At 41.3% G+C, this 22022-nt stretch overlaps 1 protein-coding gene and 1 non-coding gene across 2 annotated transcripts in view; both read left to right on the top strand.

Annotated features, from left to right (window-relative positions):
* The window catches only part of MRPS5 (mitochondrial ribosomal protein S5), a 33386-nt gene that overhangs the window by 7546 nt on the left and 3818 nt on the right, over nt 1-22022 (top strand). Inside the window, exons 3-11 of the mRNA XM_049784408.1 lie at nt 1032-1169; nt 6027-6152; nt 11523-11756; nt 13674-13708; nt 15253-15343; nt 17590-17636; nt 18080-18137; nt 18387-18449; nt 21250-21386. Coding sequence (XP_049640365.1) covers nt 1032-1169; nt 6027-6152; nt 11523-11756; nt 13674-13708; nt 15253-15343; nt 17590-17636; nt 18080-18137; nt 18387-18449; nt 21250-21386 — 929 coding nt within the window. The remainder of the gene's footprint in view (nt 1-1031; nt 1170-6026; nt 6153-11522; nt 11757-13673; nt 13709-15252; nt 15344-17589; nt 17637-18079; nt 18138-18386; nt 18450-21249; nt 21387-22022) is intronic.
* Nucleotides 4061-4194, top strand: LOC126024929 (small nucleolar RNA SNORA84). Its single transcript, XR_007501004.1, has one exon. It is a non-coding gene; the product is annotated as a small nucleolar RNA SNORA84 (small nucleolar RNA).

Here is a 22022-nt window from a genome sequence, read left to right as displayed (position 1 = left end):
AATGTAGAAAATCAAATCTTTCATGCACTAAGTTATATATGTCAGTTTTCTTTCCCAGAGACACCCACTATGATTTCTGGGTTTTCCCAGAGAGTAGAAGTCACATATACCTTACGGCAGCCTTGGTGGGGACAGATGTGCTGCTTTCTTCAGACAGTTGCATCCAGGAACTAGAGAGAGTACAGTGGACAGGGTCCTTGCCTTGTACATAGCAGACCTGGACTTGATTCCTGCTATCCAACTTGGTCCCCTTAGTACCACCTGAAGTGATTGATCCTTGAGCATAAGAGACAAGAGTAAACCCTAAGCACTGCTGGGTGTGGGTCCTCCTCTCAAGCCCCCCCAAAGTTCAACATTTTAGTGACTTTGTCTAATGCAGTGGTTCTCAAATAGTGGGGCGTGCCCCCCAAGGGGGGGCGCGAGGCTCTGTAAAGGGGGTTGCGTTTGACCTCAGCAAACACTGTCATAGCAAGCTAAGTCCTGTGTTTATGTCTCTATGTCTCTGGAGCTGAGAGTTGCTATGTCCTACTTCAAACTCCGCTTTGAAAAACTGCATTGCAAAACGTGCTCATTGTAGCCATTAATCCAGACATCACCTCTGATTAAAAAAAGTCAGCTCAAATTATTTTAGATATTTTTTTTTTTTTTGTGGTTTTTGGGTCACACCTGGCAGTGCTCAGGGGTTATTCCTGACTCCAGGCTCAGAAATTGCTCCTGGCAGGCACAGGGGACCATATGGGATGCCGGGATTCGAACCGATGACCTCCTGCATGAAAGGCAAATGCCTTACCTCCATGCTATCTTTCCGGCCCCAATTTTAGATATTTTTGTTTTGCAGGTTAAAGCTTTTTTTTTAATAAAGATACTATTTACAGTTGCGTGGGGGGCGTGAAAAATGTTTTCTTCTTCCTAGGGGGGCATGACAGAAAATAATTGAGACGCACTGGTCTAATGATGGAATTGTTGGTGTTATTTAGTATATCCTACAACAATAAAATATATAACTTGAGTTTTCTTCTATCTGCCTACAGGACTTTTGTCATCATCAGGTACTAGAGGCAACCACCTTCTCTCATGCGTCACCCGAGCACTGCAGACTCAGTGCTGTATTACTTCTTCTAGAAACTTGATGGGCCAGCAGCATAGATCCTATAGTTTCTTCACCAAATGTATGTATGATGCCTATAAGCCTCCTGTTAATTACACAAGTTTATAAGAGGTGCTTTTTGAAACTTGTTTTTTCTTCTTTAACTATATTCATACTTCAATAATTAGTATATGGTAAAAGTATCTCACATGTTATTAGCTATACTTCCTTAGGTATTACTGGTTTACTTTCATCCCCTCAGTTTGGGCATTTAAGAGCGAAAGAGTTGGGCCCGGAGAGATAGCACAGCGGCGTTTGCCTTGCAAGCAGCCGATCCAGGACCAAAGGTGGTTGGTTCGAATCCTGGTGTCCCATATGGTCCCCCGTGCCTGCCAGGAGGTATTTCTGAGCAGACAGCCAGGAGTAACCCCTGAGCATCGCTGGGTGTGGCCCAAAAACCAAAAAAAAAAAAAAAAAAAAGAGTGAAAGAGTTACTACTCAAATCTACTGAAGAGATTCTCAGACATCTGTTCAAATCTGTTTTCAGTTGTGTTTTTTTTTTTTTTTTTTTTTGTGGTTTTTGGGTCACATCCGGCCGTGCTCAGGGCTTACTCCTGGCTCCATGCTCAGAAATTGCTCCTGGCAGGCACGGGGGACCATATGGGACGCCGGGATTTGAACTGATGACCTTCTGCATGAAAGGCAAACGACTTACCTCCATGCTATCTCTTCGGCCCTTTAGTTGTGTTTTTTTTTTGGTTTTTGGGCCACACCCAGTAACGCTCAGGGGTTACTCCTGGCTATGTGCTCAGAAGTTGCTCCTGGCTTGGGGGACCATATGGGACACCGGGGGATCGAACCGCGGTCCATCCAAGGCCAGCGCAGGCAAGGCGCCACCGCCCGGCCCCTTTAGTTGTGTTTTTAATTAAAGAGTAGGACATCTAATAGGAAATATTAATCTTAAATAGATGTTTGGCCAGCATTATTCTTGTTTGTGGTAGTGTTTGAAAGAGTCCAATTTGAACAGAAATAGCTTGTCTGGCAATAAATAAGGATTGAATTCACACCTCATCACTAGTCAAATTAAAAGAAATTAGAATTGAATAACTTTGTGACTTTGTAATTTTTTTTTTTTTGGTGTTTGGTTCACACCCGGCAGTGCTCAGGGGTTACTCCTGGCTCTACGCTCAGAAATCACTCCTGGCAGGCTTGGGGGACCATATGGGATGCCGGGATTTGAACTACCGACCTTCTGCATGAAAGGCAAACGCCTTACCTCCATGTTATCTCTCCGGCCCCTTGTGACTTTGCAATTTTTTTGTGTGTGACTTTGTAATTTGTAATTGTTGGTGATTCAATAAAATTTTTTAAAGAGAAGTTAGGATTATATAGAAATTAAAATTATACAATACTAATTAGAATTATTATTAAATGAGGTTTTAAGATAAGAGAAGTTTGAGAGGAGACCAGTTGTCTATTTTGATCAATAATGATCAAAAATATTGCACTTTTTTTTTGGTTTTTCGGTCACACCCAGGGATGCTCATGGGTTACTCCTGGCTATGCACTCAGAAATCGCTTCTGGCTTGGGGGACCATATAGAACTCTAGGAATCGAACCAAGATCCGTCCTGGATTAGCCACATGCAAGGCAAACGCCCTATTGCTTGCATCACTGCTTTGGTTTTTTTTTTTTTTTTTTAATATTTTTTTATGTTGGTGACTCACTTCTCCAGTGCAGTCTTAACAACTGTAGAGTGTTTCATTATATAGATATAGTTCTCTTTAATTTGGAAGTCTCCTAACAAGGGGGCTTGCTGGAAAAGAGGGTGCAGTGGTAAGAGAATTGCAAGAAACATAGGCTTAGTATTATATACAGATTTTGGTGCCAAGAAAAGTAACCCTTGTGATCTCAGTCTTGGTTATTTTCAAAGAGCTGACTTTGTACTTGTAGGTTATATATCAGATTTACAAGCTTTCGGGATTTTTAAATTTTATTTTCAGGTCTTTTCTCCTGTCCTTAAAGACTTAATTCTGTATCTTTTCCTGTGTTAGGGTTACCCCCCTGCCCTCTAAGAGCACTGTTCCTCATATTAACCTATTCACTTCCTCAATGGTAGGACTCTCCATTCTAATGAGTTAATTATTCCCAAATCATAACTGAGATTGACCCCTGTGAGGTGAACTTCGTTCAGTCTAGCATGGGTCTAGTTTTTCCTGTTTCAGGAGGAAATTGTTTTTGATTTCTTAAATGTCCAAGAAATTAAAAAAAACTTTAAAAATAATTCTTAAAATTTTTCTAAGAATATTTAATAGTCTATTTATAAAATCAAGCTCTGTCAAACAATCGCTTAAATGCCTTTGACTCAACTTAGCAAGCAGTGTTTCCTAGCATGATTTAAAGAGAAATAGCTCATGTATCAAATTAGGTGATGGATTGTGTGTGTATTTGCTCATTTATCGAAGACGTCAACTTTATTAATATAGTTAATAGATATCTATTAACCCATCTGTGCCTCTCCAGAAAATGACGGAAGGAATTGAAATTAGCAAATCTATTTCAAATAACATTTCAGCTTAATTAGACTCTTAGGTCAGCAAGTTTTTTTTTAAACTTGGTTTTTTACTTTGGGCCACACTCAGTGGTACTAAGTGCCCAGGAGCCACTAGAAACTTTTAAACACAGGAAGTTTTAAAGTTAAATAGTAAAGTCAGATTAAAACCACTTAATTCAGTTTGTAGTCATCGAAAATTGTGTTCGTGGAGATATTTAAGAATATGAAATAGGGGCTGGAGAGATAGCATGGAGGTAAGGCATTTGCCTTGCATGCAGAAGGATGGTGGTTGGAATCCCGGCACCCCATATGGTCCCCCGAGTCTGCCAGGATCGATTTCTGAGTGTAGAGCCAGGAGTAACCCCTGAGCGCTGCCGGGTGTGACCCAAAAACCAAAAAAAAAAAAAAAAAAAAAAGTTGCCCTGTGGTTACTGGATGCTGTTGTTCATGTGCAGCTTTCTAGTGGGTAAAAGGGGCCAAAGCAATTCTATGATTTATGCATGGGGGCTGTTTTTTTCTCAGCAGCCTCTATAGCCCGGTCACTGATACAATAAAAAAAAAAAGAATATAAAATAAAGTTTATAATAATATGAAATTCTGCTGCTTAATACATTATGGCGTAATTTAAATTTTGTCCGAAACAAACATAAACTTACATAAATAAAAAGAATATCATTTGATCTAAAAGTAACAATATTATTTATTCTTTATAAGTCTACATTTTTCAGATTAAAATCTTTGCGAGAAAGAGTATAGGGGTTAAGGTACTTGACTTGCATGCAGCCAAACTTGATTCAATACCTGGTACCACATATGGTCCCCCAAGTTCTGCCAAAAATGATCTGTAAGCACAGAGCCAGTAGCAAGCCCTGAGTATCATTGGGTGTGACCCAATACCAAAACAAAATGAAAACAAAACACACACACACACACGCACACAAACTCAAAACCCAACAACTAAAAACCTGGATTTGGGGCCGGGTAGGTGGTGCTGGAGGTAAAGTGTCTGCCTTGCAAGCGCTAGCCAAGGAAGGACCGCGGTTCGATCCCCCGGCGTCCCATATGGTCCCCCCAAGCCAGGGGCTATTTCTGAGCACATAGCCAGGAGTAACCCCTGAGTGCCAAACGGGTGTGGCCCAAAAACCAAAAAGAAAAAAAACAAACAAAACAAAAACAAAAAAAACCTGGATTTGACCACTTTACTAAAGGTTCATAAGTGGAGAATGAAGATACTTGAGTATTTTCTGGAATATATTTGTTAGGCTTGTGCTTCTACATAGCTTAGAATGCTTATGTTTGTATGGGAAGCCTACTACCAGTGGTCAGGGGCATTTCTGGATCTGTGCTCAGGAGTATCCCCGATGATGCTCAGAAGATTATATGTGGTACTAGGAATGATTTACATACAAGGCCATGCCTTTTCTTCTTTACTTTCTCTGGCCCAATTTTAGAATTTTCACTAATATATCATTTGTATGGCTCTAAATAAATAGCTAATGGAACAGAATAAGGGATTATAAATTCTGTTTGTAATTTGGAGAAAAGGTAAAAGTCTGGGGAAGACAGCATTTAAATCTAACAAATGATGTAATTAAATTATAGCAGGGTAATTTAGTAGTGGTCAAATGTCAAGAATCTATCCTGTAGGTATGAAAGGAATATTGCTAATTCAAATATATGATAGAAAAATATTTGAGGGCCTAGAAATTCACAAATGGAACTAGATTAGCAGCATTATTGGGATCTTATGAGTAAGACAAAATAAAATGAAGATTAAAGAACTATACAACACACACATTTTAAATATATTCTGTTAGGTCTCTACATACTTGTTCTTTCCTCCATTGGAAAGACTTGCTTAGACTTTCATTAGAACTAAGGGTGAATTTGGGCATTCATTTTGAAGGATACAGATGCTTAGACTATTTATAGAAAAAGAAGGAAACTACCCAGTTAGGATTTATGGGCATACATTGAAGTGTTCTCTCTCTCTCTCTCTCTCTCTCTCTCTCTCTCTCTCTCTCTCTCTCTCTCTCTCTCTATATATATATATATATATATATATATATATTTTTTTTTTTTTTAACTAAGAGACATATATTTAGGATGAATAGCTATTCATGATCTCAGTGATTATATGAGGCAGGAGGGGGGAAGAGATCTATAAGATACTTGATAAAATGTCTGGGGATGGGAGAAAACCAAGTCATTTTAAAGTAATAGAATCTCTGAGCTTTCCAAATGTAGTGAGTCATTGAATAAATGAAAAAAATAATGTAATTATACTTTCATTGTTTTAATGATAAAAGTCAAGCTGACCTTTTCTTTGTTGTGCAGTTGGAGGATTTTGGATCAAATTATAAAAAGAAACAATTTTCATTACAGTGACAGCAGATGAGCTATGGAAAGGTGCTTTGGCTGAGACTGGTGCTGGAGCAAGAAAAGGAAGAGGCAAAAGAACTAAGAAAAAGAGAAGAAAGGATTTGAACAGAGGTCAAATCATTGGTGAAGGTAAATGTCACTGATTTGATGAAATGTCTTTCTAAATTTATTTTGAAAGACAGTAATGGGCTTTTAAAGGGTTCCCCAGATTTTACATTTTATAAACTACAAGTATCAAAACATTTCTTATGAAGGGGACTAGCATCTGTTGTCTTATAATAAATTCTAGCAAAAGCTTACTTATTGTTCCATGATTTGAGTGGGGGTGGGGGAAAATCCAGAGAAAGGGATTCATTCTTTCAGTTATTCAGAAAACCTTAGTCAGATATGTGGTATCCACTAGAAAGATCAGTGAGAGAAGATGGAATAAGCGGGGAGTTGGGAAACATTTCTTACATTTGAGTTATTTTAGCTTTGAGATCCACCATGGTCTCTGGTACAGTTGTTCAAAGAGTACAAAAACAGTCATCAGTAATACATAATTAAATGGACATAGCTGTTTTCCAACAAAACTTTATTTATAAACACAGATGATAAGCTGGAGTTTACCCCAAAGGTCTTTAAGCTCAGGAACGCATGCTTGTTTATACTTGTTTCTTTGAAGAATAAAAGGGTAGTATACTTGAATGAACAATAGGTCTTCTTTAAAAATTTGAAAACACTAGTGAATTCATTGAGTCTGGGCTTTTGATTTTGGGTAGGCTTTTGATTACCATTTCTATTCCTTCAAAAATGTTTCTAGGTCTCTTGTTTCATGGTATACAGATTCTCAAAGTTGTCTCTGATGATCCTTTGAACTTTTGTGGTATCTGTTGTGACATCCATCCTTTCATTTCTGATTTGGTTCATTAGGATTCTCTCACACTTTTTTTTTTTTTTTTTTTGGTTTTTGGGCCACACCCAGCAGCACTCAGGTTACTCCTGGTGGCTCTATGCTCAGAAATCACTCCTGGCAGGCTCAGGGACCATATGGGATGCCGGAGATAAAACCAAATCCATCCCAGGATGGCCACGTGCCAGGCAAACACCCTACCACTGTGCTATCTCTCCGGCCCTCTCACACTTTGTTTTTGTGAGTCTTGCTAATAGTTTATTGATCTTGTTTATTTTTTTTTTAGAGAACTAGCTCTTAGTTTCATTGATATTTTAGATTGTTTTAATATTCCAGTTCAATAATTTCTGTTCTATGTTTTATTATTTCTTCCTCCTGCCTTCTTTGGGCTTCTTCTGCTGGTTATTTTTCAATTTCTTTAGCTGTGTCCTCAATTATTTATGTGGGTCTTCCTTCCTTTTTTTTTTTTTTTTGGTTTTTGGGCCACACCCGGCAGTGCTCAGGGGTTATTCCTGGCTTTCTGCTCAGAAATAGCTCCTGGCAGGCACGGGGGACCATATGGGACACCGGGATTCGAACCAACCACCTTTGGTCCTGGATCGGCTGCTTGCAAGGCAAACACCGCTGTGCTATCTCTCCGGGCCCGGGTCTTCCTTCCTAATGAATGCTTGCATAACTATGAACTTTAACTTTCTTCTTAATAATGCTTTTGTAGTATCCCACAAATTCCTGTAGGTGGTGTCTGCATTTTCATTTGTTTCCAGAAATCTTTTGATTCCTCTTTGACTCACTCATTCATTAGTGAGCTCTTTAACTTTCTTTCTTTTTTTTTTTTTAATTTATCTTTATTTAAACACCGTGATTACAGACATGATTATAGTTGTATGATTACAGTCATGTAAAGAGCACCCCCCTTCACCGGTGCAACATTCCCACCACCAATTTCCCAGATCTCCCTCCTCCCCACCCCCCTACACCTGTACTCGAGACAGGCTTTCTACTTCCCTCATTCATTCACATTGTTATGATAGTTTTCAGTGTAGTCATCTCTGCAACTGCACTCATCATTCTATGTGATGAGCTGCATGTCCCGAGCTGCACCTACCAGCCCTCATCTCTCTTGTCTCTGAGATACTGTTAAAAATGTCCTTCATTTTTTTTTTTTTTTTTTTTTTTTTTTTGTGGTTTTTGGGTCACACCCGGCAGTGCTCAGGGGTTACTCCTGGCTCCATGCTCAGAAATTGCTCCTGGCAGGCACGGGGGACCATATGGGACGCTGGGATTCGAACCGATGACCTCTTGCATGAAAGGCAAACGCCTTACCTCCATGCTATCTCTCCAGCCCCCTTCATTTTTCTTAAAGCCCATAGATGAGTGAAACCATTCTGCGTCTTTCTCTCTCCCTCTGACTTACTTCACTCAGCATAATAGATTCCATGTATATCCATGTATAGGAAAATTTCATGACTTCATCTCTCCTGATTGCTGCATAGTATTCCATTGTATATATGTACCACAGTTTCTTCAGCCACTCATCTGTTGTAGGGCATCTTGGTTGTTTCCAGAGTCTGGCTATTGTAAATAGAGCTGCAATGAATATAGGAGTAAGGAATGGATTTTTGTATTGTATTTTTGTGTTCCTTGGGTATATTCCTAGGAGTGGTATAGCTGGATCCTATGGAAGCTCAATTTCCAGTTTGTGAAGGAATCTCCATATCGCTTTCCATAAAGGTTGTACTAGACGGCATTCCCACCAGCAGTGAAAAAGAGTTCCTTTCTCTCCACATCCCCGCCAGCACTGCTTGTTTTCCTTTTTTGTGATGTGTGCCAATCTCAGTGGCGTGAGGTGGTACCTCATAGTAGTTTTGATTTGCATCTCCCTGACGATTAGTGATGTTGAACATCTTTTCATGTGTCTTTTGGCCATTTGCCTTTCTTTTTCAAAGTGTCTGTTCATTTCTTCTCCCCATTTTTTGATGGGGTTAGTTGTTTTTTTTTCTTGTATAGTTCTGTCAGTACCTTGTAAATTTTGGATATTAGCCCTTTATCTGATGAGTATTGGGTGAATAATTTCTCCCACTCAGTGGGTGGAGCTCTTTAACTTTCAGGGTTTAATTTTCCATTTCTGTTTGTGATTAACTTCTGTTTCTTTGCATTATGTTTTGAGAAGATAGTTTGATATAGTTTCTATCCTCTTGACTTTATGGAAGTATGTTTTGTGTCCCAGCATCTATCTTGGAGAAAGTCCCAAGTGTATTGAGAAGAATATATATTTGACTTTTGGGGATCAGAAGTCCTTCCTTTTCCATTTCTTCCTTCACAGCAAAAATTTCATTACTGAGCTTTAGTCTAGTTGATCTAGTGAGAGGTAACAGAATGGTATATTCAAACCTTCTACTACTATTGTGTTGCTATTAGTGGCCTCAAGTTTATTAGCAGTTTTAAGGTGTATATATATTTAAAAGTATGAGTTCTTTCTAATGTAAATATTTCTTGTTCATTAAGAAATAATCTTCCTTATCTCATAACCCTTTTGAATCTGAAGTTTATGTCCACTGTTACTGATATGGCCATCTTGGCCTTTTTGAGGATATGTTTGCTTGAATAATTGTCTTCCAATCTTTCAGGAGCCTGTGTTTGTTCTGACTACTTGAGTGTGTTTCTTGCAGGCAGAAGAATAGTAGGTTCAATTTCCAATCAGTCCTGCCACTCTCTTTTAATTGGTGTCCATTAATATTGACAGATATTATTATCATGGTTTTTGTGCCATATTTCTGTAGGAGTTTAGCATATGTGTGAGATTTTTCCTGTCTTCTAAGAGAATAACTCCTTGAGTTTTTATAAAGGTGATTTTGAATCTATGAAACTCTTGAGCTGTTGCTTATCTATGAAGTTGTATATCTTTCCTTCAAATTTGAATGAGAATTGGGCTGGGTAAAGTAATCTTGGTGAGCTATTCATTTCTTTTCTTTTCTTTTCTTTTTTTTTTTTTGGTTTTTGGGCCTCACCCAGTGGCGCTCAGGGGTTACTCCTGACTATCTGCTCAGAAATAGCTCCTGGAAGGCACGGGGGACATATGGGACGCTGGGATTCGAACCAACTACCTTAGGTGCAGGATCGGCTGCTTGCATGGCAAACGCCGCTGTGCTATCTCTCCGGCCCCTATTTCTTTTCTTCTTTTAATTTACTATATCCCATCATTGGCTTAGGGTTCAGAAGTTATCATTTGGTAAATCTGCTGAAAATCTTTAGGACAAGTCTTTGTATGTACTCTATATTCAGTATTCTATATCCTGTTTTCATCATTTGATCAGGATGTGTCTTGGAGCGTTTTTATTTGGATCTCTCTTAGATGATACCTTTAAGGATTCCGTAGTGTGGGATCTATGCACTCGCAAGCTCTAGGGATTTCTTAGCAATGATCTTTGACTGTTGCTTCTTTATCAGGATTGCCTTCCTGACCCTCTAGGACCCCATGATTCTTAAGTTATTTCTCTTGAATTTATCCCAAAGTTCTCTTGTCAGCTATTGGTTTATTTTGAGGCTTTTTCCATCATTTGTTATCTATAGGTGCCCTTCATTTTTTTTTTTTTTTGGTTTTTGGGTCACACCCTGTGACGCTCAGGGGTTACTCCTGGCTATGCTCTCAGAAATTGCTTCTGGTTTGGGGGCCCTCCAGGGATCAAACTGAGGCCTGTCCAGGATCAGCTGCGTGTAAGGCAAATGCCCTACCGCTGCACTATCACTCCTACCCTTCATTTTTGAGTTCACTGTTTCTGTCCTCAGCAGCTTTTACTTTGCTGCTGGTGAGGCTTTCCAGTGAGTTTTTCATTTTGCCACCAAGTTTTTCAGTTCTGACTTTTTTTTTTTGGTTTTTGGGCCACACTGGTGACGCTCAAGGGTTACTCCTGGCTATGCGCTCTTGGCTTGGGGGACCATGTGGGATGCTGGGGATTGAACCTAGTCTGTCCTGGGTCAGCTGCCTGCAAGGCAAAGGCTCTACTGCTGTGTTATAGCTCTGGCCCCCAGTTCTGACATTTTTGTTTGTAGTTTTTTTTTAATTTCTGCTCTCATATCCTCTTTTGTTTTATTGTTGGTCTGTTCCATTGTTCTCTGAGTTTGTTAAACATCCTAATCATTTTCACTTGGAAGTCCTTTTCAGAGAGATTATTAGGTGACTCTTATTGATTGAGTTCTCAGGATTACAGTCTTCGCCAGCTACCTGTAGTGGGCTTCTGTGCTGCTTTACCATGGTTTGTTTTGTAGTTTGGGGACATGTCCTTTTCATTTCACTGTTAGTATCCCCCTCACTGCCAGGGAGATCTCTGGGTGCTCTGTTGAATAAGGCAGATTATCTTGCCAGCTCCTTTGGGGAACCTTGGTGTTGACTTCTGACCTTTGGGTGGAGCTATTGGATCTGTGGCTAGGCTACCCTGTGGTTGGCAGGCGTTCTGGTCCTCTCTGGAGTGTGTCAGGGAAGAGTTCAACTTTAGGGTGCTTTTAGGGACCTGCTTCTGGAAATCATGCTGCTAACTTTTGATTCTACCTGGGATTTTAACTCTCTATAAGTGAATTCTTTTTGCAGATTTCTATTTTTAAACCAACAGGGCGTCATGGTTTCCTGTGGCCTGGTCTGAATGTCCCTCTGATGAGAAATGGAGCCATGCAGACCATTGCCCAGAGAAGCAAGGAAGAGCAGGCGAAGGTGGAAGCTCACATGGTCCAGTTGAGAGAAGAGTGGGACCGGAAGAGGAAGATGAAGATTAAACGGGAGCGAGGATGGAGTGGAAACCAGTGGGGTGGTGTCAGTCTTGGCCCCCCTGATCCTGGTCCCAATGGAGGTAGTGAAATCCTGCCTTTGCCTCTCAGCTCTTGAAAGAGAACTGATTGTGCTAGAAGCCCTAATAGGATTTTATTTATTTTTTATTTACTTATCTGTCTCAATTGCTTTTGGGCATCATTGGAGTGACTTCACATTATTATTCAGCTGTCTATTGTGGGGTACTAGAGGCCCATCGTTAAGAAGTATTTCATGGGCCTGGAGAGATAGCACAGCGGTGTTTGCCTTGCAAGCAGCCGATCCAGGACCTAAGGTGGTTGGTTCGAATCCCGGTGTCCCATATGGTCCCCCGTGCCTACCAGGAGCTATTTCTGAGCAGACAGCCAGGAGTAATCCCTGAGCACCGCTGGGTATGGCCCAAAAACCAAAAAAAAAAAAAGGAGTATTTCACAGGGGCCGGCGATATAGCATGGAGGTAAGGTGTTTGCCTTACATATAGAAGGTTAGTGGTTCAAATCCTGGCATCCCATATGGTTCCCCGAGCCTGCCAGGAGCGATTTCTGAGCGTAGAACCAGGAGTAACCCCTGAGCGCTGCCGGGTGTGACCCAAAAACAAAAACAAAAACAAAAAAAAAGAAGTATTTCACAAACAGTATGTAAAGAATTGGGTATCTGGAATCTTGACTGGTTTTTTCAAGCCTGGAACATGAACACCTTATGGATCTCGGTCTGAGCCACCCTAGTAGTTCATGGAGCACCCCTGGAGTAGCCTGACTTGGGAGTGCTGGCCCCTTACATCAGGGGCTGGAGTGATAACACAGTGGGTAGGGCATTTGCCTTGCACACGACCAACCCATGTTGGATCCCCAGCATCCCATATGGTCCCCTGATTTCTGAGTGCAGAGCCAGGAGGAATCCCTTAGCATTGCCACGTGTGGCCCCAAAACAGAACAAGTGTACACTAGATAGTTGTCTTTAAGCATCCTACAGATACACATGAAATGTAATGAAAAATTCTTTCTTGTCAAGGAGTAGGAGATGGAAGAAACAAAAGATCCAGCTTCTTTCTTAAGTTTGACTGAAAGAGAGGGCAAGTTGAGAGGAGGAGACTCAGGTGAATGTGCAGACTAGAACCTAGCCAAGTGCTTCAATTAGGATGAAGACAAGGGAAGGGACAGAAAGGCCCAAATCCCTCAAAGAGGGCCCAGATCCAAAGTGTAGGTAAGTAGATTAGCTCATGATTCAATAAAGGGCAAGGGGTTACAGTTTCCAGTGCCCCAGTACTCTTGGTAGTGAGGATGGGCATGTGAGTAGATGAAAGTGATATCTGGGGGCTGTCTGAGGAACAGCTGGGGTCCTCCGTTGAGAGTGGATGAGGCTCATGATGAGCATGGCCTTGGAATATCTTGGTAAGAAGGGAAGCTATAGGGACTGGCTTCAGCATTATCCAAGTGTATCCAAGATACCCTTGTCTTGCATGCAGCAAATCTGAGTTTAGTCTTAGACTCCCGTGCCCACCAGAAGTGATGATCCCTGAGTATGGAGTAAGGAGCAAGCCTTGAGCAATGCTGGGTGTGACCCCTAAACAAGCTCTCCCTAAAAGTTGGTGATAAAGGGGCCAGAGAGATAGCATGGAGGTAAGGCATTTGCCTTTCATTGGTTCGAATCCGGCATCCCATATGGTCCCCCGAGCCTGCCAGGAGCGATTTCTGAGCGTGGAGCCAGGAGTAACCCCTGAGCGCTGCTGGGTGTGACCCAAAAACCAAAAAAACAAAAAAAAAGCTTGGTGATAAAGCCAGGGCTGTAGTTTGGAGTTAGAGTGCTTATCTGAGTGTGTGACACTGGGTCTGATCACTGGCACTACAAATAAAAAGAATTCTGTAAGAAAAAGTTGATGATGGTACCTGTGTTGACATGCGTTTGTACACTAATAGTACAGACACATTGATCTGTGTGCCTGTTTCTTTTCTCACTGCAGAAACATACGAGGATTTTGATACCAGGATCCTAGAGGTAGGCATGATGAATTAACTGGCTAGTTTAGTCTTTGGAGAAGTTGGGTTAGTTAGGTCAAGAGGAACAGTGAGGAAAAGCCTTTGCATGCAAAACTTCTCTCTGATGCAGACCTGATCTGGGAAAGAAAACAATGAAATTTTAGTTTCAGTTAGTAGATATTGGCTCATGATCAGTGAGTGCTATTTTGGGGGGACCTGCCAATACCATTAAGTGGTCTTGTCAATAACAGTTTTGAGATTATATTTAAATTTTCCTAAAGCTAAAGTATCATTAATAGTCTATTGATTTATAAACCAGATGAATCTGGCCCTGGGACCCAATAGCCGTTGAGAGGAGCCAGGGGGTAGGACTCAAGAGTTTGAACGGGGCAGTGGGTATTTAGTTCTCTGTGGGGAAATGACTTGGTGGCTGCTTACAGGCCCTTGAAACTGACACCTTATTAAGTGAATTTCAGTAACTCTTCAGGACTTACTCTACAATTTTTAGCTTCCCTTTGCACTAGTATAGTATAAATACTATAGTATTTATAGTATAATATTTTATAGTATAGTGTAAATACTACTTGAAATAATCATAGGAGGAAGTTGTGATTGAACATGTATAGTAATATTTAATGTCAGTGGCCTTATAGAATCTAAAATAATTTTACAGGCAATTTATGACTTGGATCTCAGTTTATACTTTTTAGAATTTAAATCACTTGGGGCCGGAGAGAGAGCACAGCAGTAGGGCATTTGCCTTGCATGCATCTGATCCTTGATGGATGGTGCTTTGAATCCTGGCATCCCATATGGTCCCCCGTGCCTGCCAGGAGCGATTTCTGAGTACAGAGCCAGGAGTAACCCCTGAGAGCTGCTGGGTGTGACCCAAAAATAAAAAAAAAAAACAAGTTTAAACTCCTTAAAGAATTCTTATATATGTGGATGGTTTCCTTTAAGTTCATAGGAGTAAATCCAAGCTTTCTTTTCCTTGAACCCTAATTTATGAGTAAGAGGGGAGCTGCCATTTCAGCAGTTTTATTTGTACTTTCATAGCTCTTAATCTTTGAATATGCCCCAGAGATGTTGACTAACTTGTAGTTAGTTTTAAGCAGGTTTCCAAATTTTTTATTCTCAGTTGAACTTAGTCCTTACCATAGAGATCCAGTCCAATGATAATTATTTCTGTATACTGCATCATAGTTCTAAAGTGACAATTTTTTAAAAATTTGTAAAGAACTGTAGTATTGGGATAGATTTTAGAGTTGACTATGAATTGTCTATATTTAATCAGTGACTACTTTCTTCTGTCACTTTCCTTAACAGAGGATGTATTGAGTTGTACAGTTCACCTGTTAGAGTGATCTCAATGCAGCCTTTAACAGTGCTGTGAAATTGGGAGAGAAAGTCTGTCTTTTCCTTTTTCACTCCTGAGGCTTCCTTTGAGTCAGTTTGTTGCTGTTGCTTGTGGGCTCAGGCTAGTGACCTCACAAATTTGTGTGTCTAGCTCTGGATCCAGTTTTTTCTCAAGGTGAAATGTTTATGAGACATTTTGTCTTTTAGGTAAGAAATGTGTTCAACATGACTGCGAAAGAAGGAAGAAAGAAATCTGTTCGGGTCCTGGTTGCTGTGGGGAATGGCAGAGGAGCAGCAGGTGTGTTAAGGGTGTGCTAAGAAGGGTGTGTGTGGGCTGTGGAGGCAGGTGTGGGTGGGTATTTTCTTATGTTTCTCAAAGCAAGATATTTTCTGAATCTGTTAATCTCCCAGGGCAGGAGGGAAATTGGAAACATTGGTGAGGGCAGTTGGACACTAAAGGGACAGTAAAGAGATTGGTTTTGTACATTGTATACTTGAAACTCAATCAGAAATTTCATTTTGACTAACTTACAGTGATTCAATAAAAATAAAAAGACAAAACCAAAGACTGATAAACTTGTTTGGTATCTAAAGGTTTTAACTCAATTTAAGAAAAAATCAGTAATTAAATTACATATGTGATGATAGGTCAAGGGCTATTAATTCCCTTAATTTCCTGAAAGTAGAAATGGGACTCCATAATCCGGGTTCTCAGCTGTCTTGTATAGATCTCAAAGATCAGTATTATCTTTTTTTTTTCTTTTTTTTTTTTTGGTTTTTGGGCCACACCCGGTAATGCTCAGGGGTTACTCCTGGCTATGTGCTCAGAAGTTGCTCCTGGCTTGGGGGACCATATGGGACACCGGGGGATCGAACCGCGGTCCGTCCAAGGCTAGCGCAGGCAAGTCAGGCACCTTACCTTTAGCGCCACCGCCCAGCCCCGATCAGTATTATCTTGTTAATTTTCTGTGTATACTTTAAAAACAAAACAGGTTCTTTATTGTTCTTCAGTGATGGTAACAGCAAAAAAAAGAAAGGTTTATGCTACCTTGTGGTAATTTAAACCTTGTCACCCGGGTTGAGGTGACACTTTGCATACTCAAGATTCAAGTGTTTTATATTCAGTGAAATTGGAGTTTTATTCTATAGCAGTGTCTTTCTCTCAACTTCAGCTTATTCTAATTCTTTTTTAAAAAAGTATTCATGGGCTGGGCAGTGGCGCTAAAGGTAAGGTGCCTGACTTGCCTGCGCTAGCCTTGGACGGACCGTGGTTCGATCCCCCGGTGTCCCATATGGTCCCCCAAGCCAGGAGCAACTTCTGAGCACATAGCCAGGAGTAACCCCTGAGCGTTACCGGGTGTGGTCCAAAAACCAAAAAAAAAAAAAAAAAAAAAAAAAGTATTCAGAATTAGGCTGAAAGATAGTACAGGGGTTAAAGCAGGGGTCTCAACTCGTGTCCCACGGGCCGTTTGCGGCCCTCCGTACAACATTTTGTGGCCCTGCCCTAGAGCAATCTTTATTTGTTTTGTTTTGTTTTAGTTGTTTGGGTCACACTCCCCAATGTTCAAGGCTTACTACTGACTTTGCACTCAAGGATCACCCCGACTTTGCCTCCTGCGGCCCCCAGGTAAATTGAGTTTGAGACCCCTGGGTTAAAGCATTTGCTTCCCATGTGGCCAACTCCAGTTCAAAACCCAGCAACACATGGTTCCTCAAACTACCAGAGGGGATCGCTGAGCACAGAACAAAGAGTAAGCTTTGAACATTGCTCAGTGTGAAGCATGAAGAAAAATATTCAAAATTTACCTTCACTGGAAGAAAATTATAGTTTCATTTTTTGTTTTTGATTTTTTTTGGGGGGGGGTTGGTTTTGGGTCACACCCGTTGGTGCTCAGGGGTTATTCTTGGCACTGTACACAGAAATAATTCCTGGCAGGCTTGGGGACCATATAGTATGTTGGGAATCGAACCTGGGTTCATCCTGGGTCAGCTGTGTGCATGGCAAACACCCTACTGCTGTGCTATCACTCTGGCCCCTACGGTTTCATTTTCATCTTTTTGGGTATTTTTTGTGCATTTAGTTTTATATAGAGATTTAGAAAAGGTAACACTGCTTCCAACTTTTTGTTTCATGGGTAAGTTGAAGCTTAATGTTTCTAAAATGGCCCCAAATGCATAAGCCTGTTGCTGTAGTCTTGTGCATTCTCATTTATTTTAAATAGCAGAATTTCTCTGGGCAGGAGAAAAATAAAGATATATGAAATAGTGGGGGCCGGAGAGATGGCATGGAGGTAAGGCATTTGCCTTTCATGCAGAAGGCCATCGGTTCGAATCCCGGCGTCCCATATGGTCTCCCATGCCTGCCAGGAGCAATTTCTGAGCATGGAGCCAGGAGTAACCCCTGAGCACTGCCAGGTGTGACCCAAAAACCACACACACACACACACACACACACACACACACACAAAAAAAGAAATAGTGTATGAGCTAAAACTTGAAATATGAGAAAAATGTCAAATTTATTTTGTGTTTTTTGTTTTAAAGGTTTTGCCATTGGGAAAGCCACTGACCGAATGGATGCTTTCAGAAAGGTATGTACATTTTTTTGGGAGGGCCAGTAATGATCAGTAAGCTACATGTTAGACACAATGGGATTTTTGAAACAAAAAAAAAAGTTCTATTCTTTGATACTGTCAAAAATTAAGTTATTCACAAAAAGTAGTCTCTGACATCTGTATGTTAAAAAATATTTTATGAGAACTGATTATCTTTCAAAATTAGGAGAGAACTGAGGAAGTTTGGGTCCTAATATATGCTCAGAGCTGATAAGGAATTCTGTTTTTTTTTTTTTTTCCTCTTTGTGATAACAGTAGCATACTAGGAATTGATAACAGTAGTATGGCTGATATTTAAAAAAAAATTAAGTTCTTAACTTTTAGAAATACATGCTGGAATTTTTGTGTAGGAGAGATATTTTTTGAAATCTGAGAAAGTATAAATTACAGCAATAGGAGTAAGAACATTTTTCTTTCAGGCAAAGAACAAAGCAGCTCACTATTTGCATTTTATAGAACGATATGAAGAACATACAAGTGAGTGTAAACATACAAACTTCATTACGTATGGCTGTGTATTTCTCTGGGTGTATTTATTTTGCTCTGCATGTTACTACCATTTTTAAAATAAATAGATATCATACTAAAAAAAATGTTTTCCCGAGGTTACTAATAATTTAAATCAGTTTGTTCACATCCTTGGTTCCAATTAAAGTGCTATTAGTTGCTATGTGATATTTGCAAGAACATTAAAGCCAAGCACCTTCTTCTGTTTGTGTTTTTTAGTATTCCATGACATTTCTTTAACATTTAAACGAACACATATCAAGATGAAGAAGAAACCCAAAGGTAATAGAAAAGTCAATATAGTTGAGAAATTAAACTAATGTCATCCTGTTCTTTATTTTTGCTCACCTATTTATTATATTTGAAGTATTTTTTTTTTTCTCGTTCATTTTATTTCACTGAACTTAGATTGAAAACTCCACAGTGGAAAGGCTGGTGTTAGATGTAAGAAGGTTGAGTTGAGGCACATGGGAAAATTAAGAGTTCAGTCTCTCTGCCAGGCTTGCAGAAGCAGAAACATGTCAACTGTAGGAGCAAAGAGTATACTAGCAATTGGAAATAGCAACTGAGCAAGTGGTTGAGCTGTTGGGAATCTTAGTACCTTTGAGAGACCTTAATGAGCTTATTCCAGCATTTACTTTATCATCAAATGCTGGTAGGGTAGCTGTGAGCTAGGTGTCCCCTAAGTTCTAAGGGTGTTTCACCTGCAATTGTTGTATGGTAAAAGTGGCTTCCTAGAACTCTCTCTGTGTATCTCATGAAGTTTATTTTCTAATTGAATCAACAGGAGATATGCAGCTACAAAGTTGTTGGTGATTGAGTTCAGTCATAACAATGTTCCAACATCCATCCATCCCTTCACCTGTGTTCACTTTCCTTCACCAATGTCTCCCAATTTAATTACCCCATTCCTGCCCCACCTCTATGGCAGACACTTTTTCTCTTAAAACACTGGTTTGCAATACTGTTACTGAAAGAGTATCATGCATATCACTTGATCTCCCAGAGGAATTATTTCTGTTCTTCCCTCCCTCCCCCTCCCTTCCTCCCTCCCTCCCTCCCTCCCTCCCTCCCTCCCTCCCTCCCTTCCTCCCTCCCTCCCTCCCTTCTTATTTTCTTCCTCCCCTCCCCTTTCCTCCCCTCTCCTTCCCCCCCCCCCCCACACTTCTAACTTTAATCAGATAAGCATTTATGACACTGTCAGTGACTTCACAGAAGTCTTCACAAATGAAAGTATGGTCAAGAAATTTCCATAGGACCGTGATCATTTTTTTGCATGGGTGACGCCTACAGTGTGTGTGCCACCGCCTGGATCCCCACCAGCTCTTCAAAGTCAATGTTTCAGGGAGAGGAAGAACTTGGCCAGAGTCACCATGTCAGTGTCAGATAAATTCTCCTTCCAACGCCTCTAGTGACCATCTCTGCTCATGAACATTCCACACACCTGTGCACTCAGGCCTCTGATACACATGGATTGTGGACATGTATTTGTGCATTAACAGAATGGCCAGCCACCCTATTGCTTGTTCTGAGTTAGTTGTTTTGTAATCATTGGTCAGGCCTAGCTCTGGAACCTGCAGCTAATTTGAAGTAGAAATGTGTTGTTCTGGGGCCGGAGAGATAACATGGAGGTAAGGCGTTTGCCTTTCATGCAGGAGGTCATCGGTTTGAATCCCGGCATCCCATATGGTCCCCCGTGCCTGCCAGGAGCAATTTCTGAGCCTGGAGCCAGGAATAACCCCTGAGCACTGCCGGGTGTGACCCAAAAACCACACCAAAAAAAAGAAATGTGTTCTAGGTGAGAGTATTTTATGTACTTGAATCCAAACACAACTCTATAATTGCCAGTAAAAAAATCAAAAACTGCAAAATCAGGAGTTTCTCCTAGAGCAGACTTTTTTGTTTGTTTGTTTTTGTTTTATTTTGGGAGGTTACACCCAAGTATACTCAGAGATTACCCCTGGCTCTGCATTCAGGGGTTGTTCCTGGCAGTGCTTGGGATATTGGATCCATGGAATTGAACTCAGGTCAGCTGCATTCAAGGCAAACTTTGTACCCAGCTGTGCTAACTTTCCAACCTCCAGAGTGGTGGTTTTGCATTAAAGTAGGGATGTGTGTGCTGAGCTTTCTGGCTAGTTGATTGAAAGGACCATCTGAACTGCTTTATTTTTTTTTTTTAAATCTCCCTCATTCCTGCTTGAATTTACATATGCCAGGGTAGGCTTTGGGTCATGATAGTAGATGATCACAATTCTAGTTCTTTGCAGTCAGGGCACAGTGTTTGAGGGGCTGGGGAAAGGGGTGGAGGTGGGGAACCCTTCAGCAAGTGTGGGCAGAAGGTCATCATGTGGAAAGGTGGGATTTGAGTGAAACTAAGGGTGAGGGGGATCTGAGATGGGTCTGCAGGGTTGAGGACGAGACCGAGCACATTGTCCCTGAGGCGGTGCAGCCAACTAGAGGTGACATATCAGAGTTAGGGCAGTAAGAGAAGTGTATGGAGGGATCCTTGGCAGTGGTGCTTTTTATTCTGTTACAGAGAATAGCAGGACGTGATGGCTTCAGATGGGATGATGTGCTTGGTCTGTGCTTTGAAAGCATGTGCTGGTGTAAGAGTGGCAGGTAGACAAGAGAGCATGTACCTATAGGAAAACAATGCAAGGTCTGGAGGTCATCGTGGAGGCGAGGACAGGCCTGGGGTTAGGGGAATCCTGTGAAAGGAGGGTATATCACTGAAGCCCAGACACACTTTTCCAGGAGGAAACTGGCAGCTCTGCTCAAAACAGCTGGGTGCTCAAGCAGGGCGATTGGTCCCTCAATTGATCCTTAGTGGGCAAGAAACTGGCAAGTTAATCTGCATCATAGCTCAGCCTTGTCTTTTTCCTGTGTGTTCAAGAAGTGTTTCTGTAGATGCAAATGTAAAGACACTGTAAAAGGCGGGGAGGGTGTCCTGGCCCACAGGAGAAACAGTGGGAGCAGAGCACCAGTGTAGGCTCCTAGGTCCAGTGCCTGAGGCCTCAGAAGCCAGCAGGGGCCTGAGACAAAGCTGGGTCCAGTTGACCGTGCTTGATTCTTCTCTTCTTAGGGTACGGACTCCGCTGCCACCGAGCCATCATCACCATCTGCCGGCTCATCGGCATCAAGGACATGTATGCCAAAGTCTCCGGCTCAGTCAACATGCTTAACCTCACCCGGGGCCTCTTCCATGGCCTGTCCCGCCAGGTAACCCTTCCCAGTTGTTGGAAACACACCTTTAGTCTTTTATTTTGTTTTGTTTTTTGGGGGGCCACACCCAATGACACTCAGGGGTTACTCCTGGCTCTGCACTCAGAAATAGCTGTTGTCTTGGGGGACCATATGGGAAACTATGGGATTGAACTGCAGTCTGTCCTAGGTTAGCGCTTGCAAGGCAAACGCCCTACCGCTGGGCTACTACGGCCCCACACCTTTAGTCTTAGCTTTCTTTCTTTCTTTTTTTTTTTTTTTTTGGTTTTTGGGCCACACCCTTCGGTACTCAGGGGTGACTCCTGGCTGTCTGCTCAGAAATAGCTCCTGGCAGGCACGGGGGACCATATGGGACACCGGGATTCGAACCAACCACCTTTGGTCCTGGATCGGCTGCTTACAAGGCAAACGCTGCTTTGCTGTCTCTCCGGGCCCTAGTCTTAGCTTTCAAGGCTCTGACCCATGCATGCATGGGGTCCTGTGGTACCCTGCGGATGTGGTGGTTTCAGTTGTTTAAAACTATAACAAGGTAGTGTTCAGTTTGAGCTTGTGAAATCTCAACCTCTTTTTTTTTTTTTTAATCTCAACCTCTTAAACATCACATTGTGATGGGGTTTTAAAGTTTCAAATGTC

Source organism: Suncus etruscus, chromosome 12, assembly GCF_024139225.1.
Source record: "Suncus etruscus isolate mSunEtr1 chromosome 12, mSunEtr1.pri.cur, whole genome shotgun sequence".
NCBI classification, from domain to species: Eukaryota; Metazoa; Chordata; class Mammalia; order Eulipotyphla; family Soricidae; genus Suncus; species Suncus etruscus.
The sequence above is the reverse complement of the archived record's forward strand: the minus strand, read 5'-3'. Positions and strand labels throughout refer to the sequence as shown.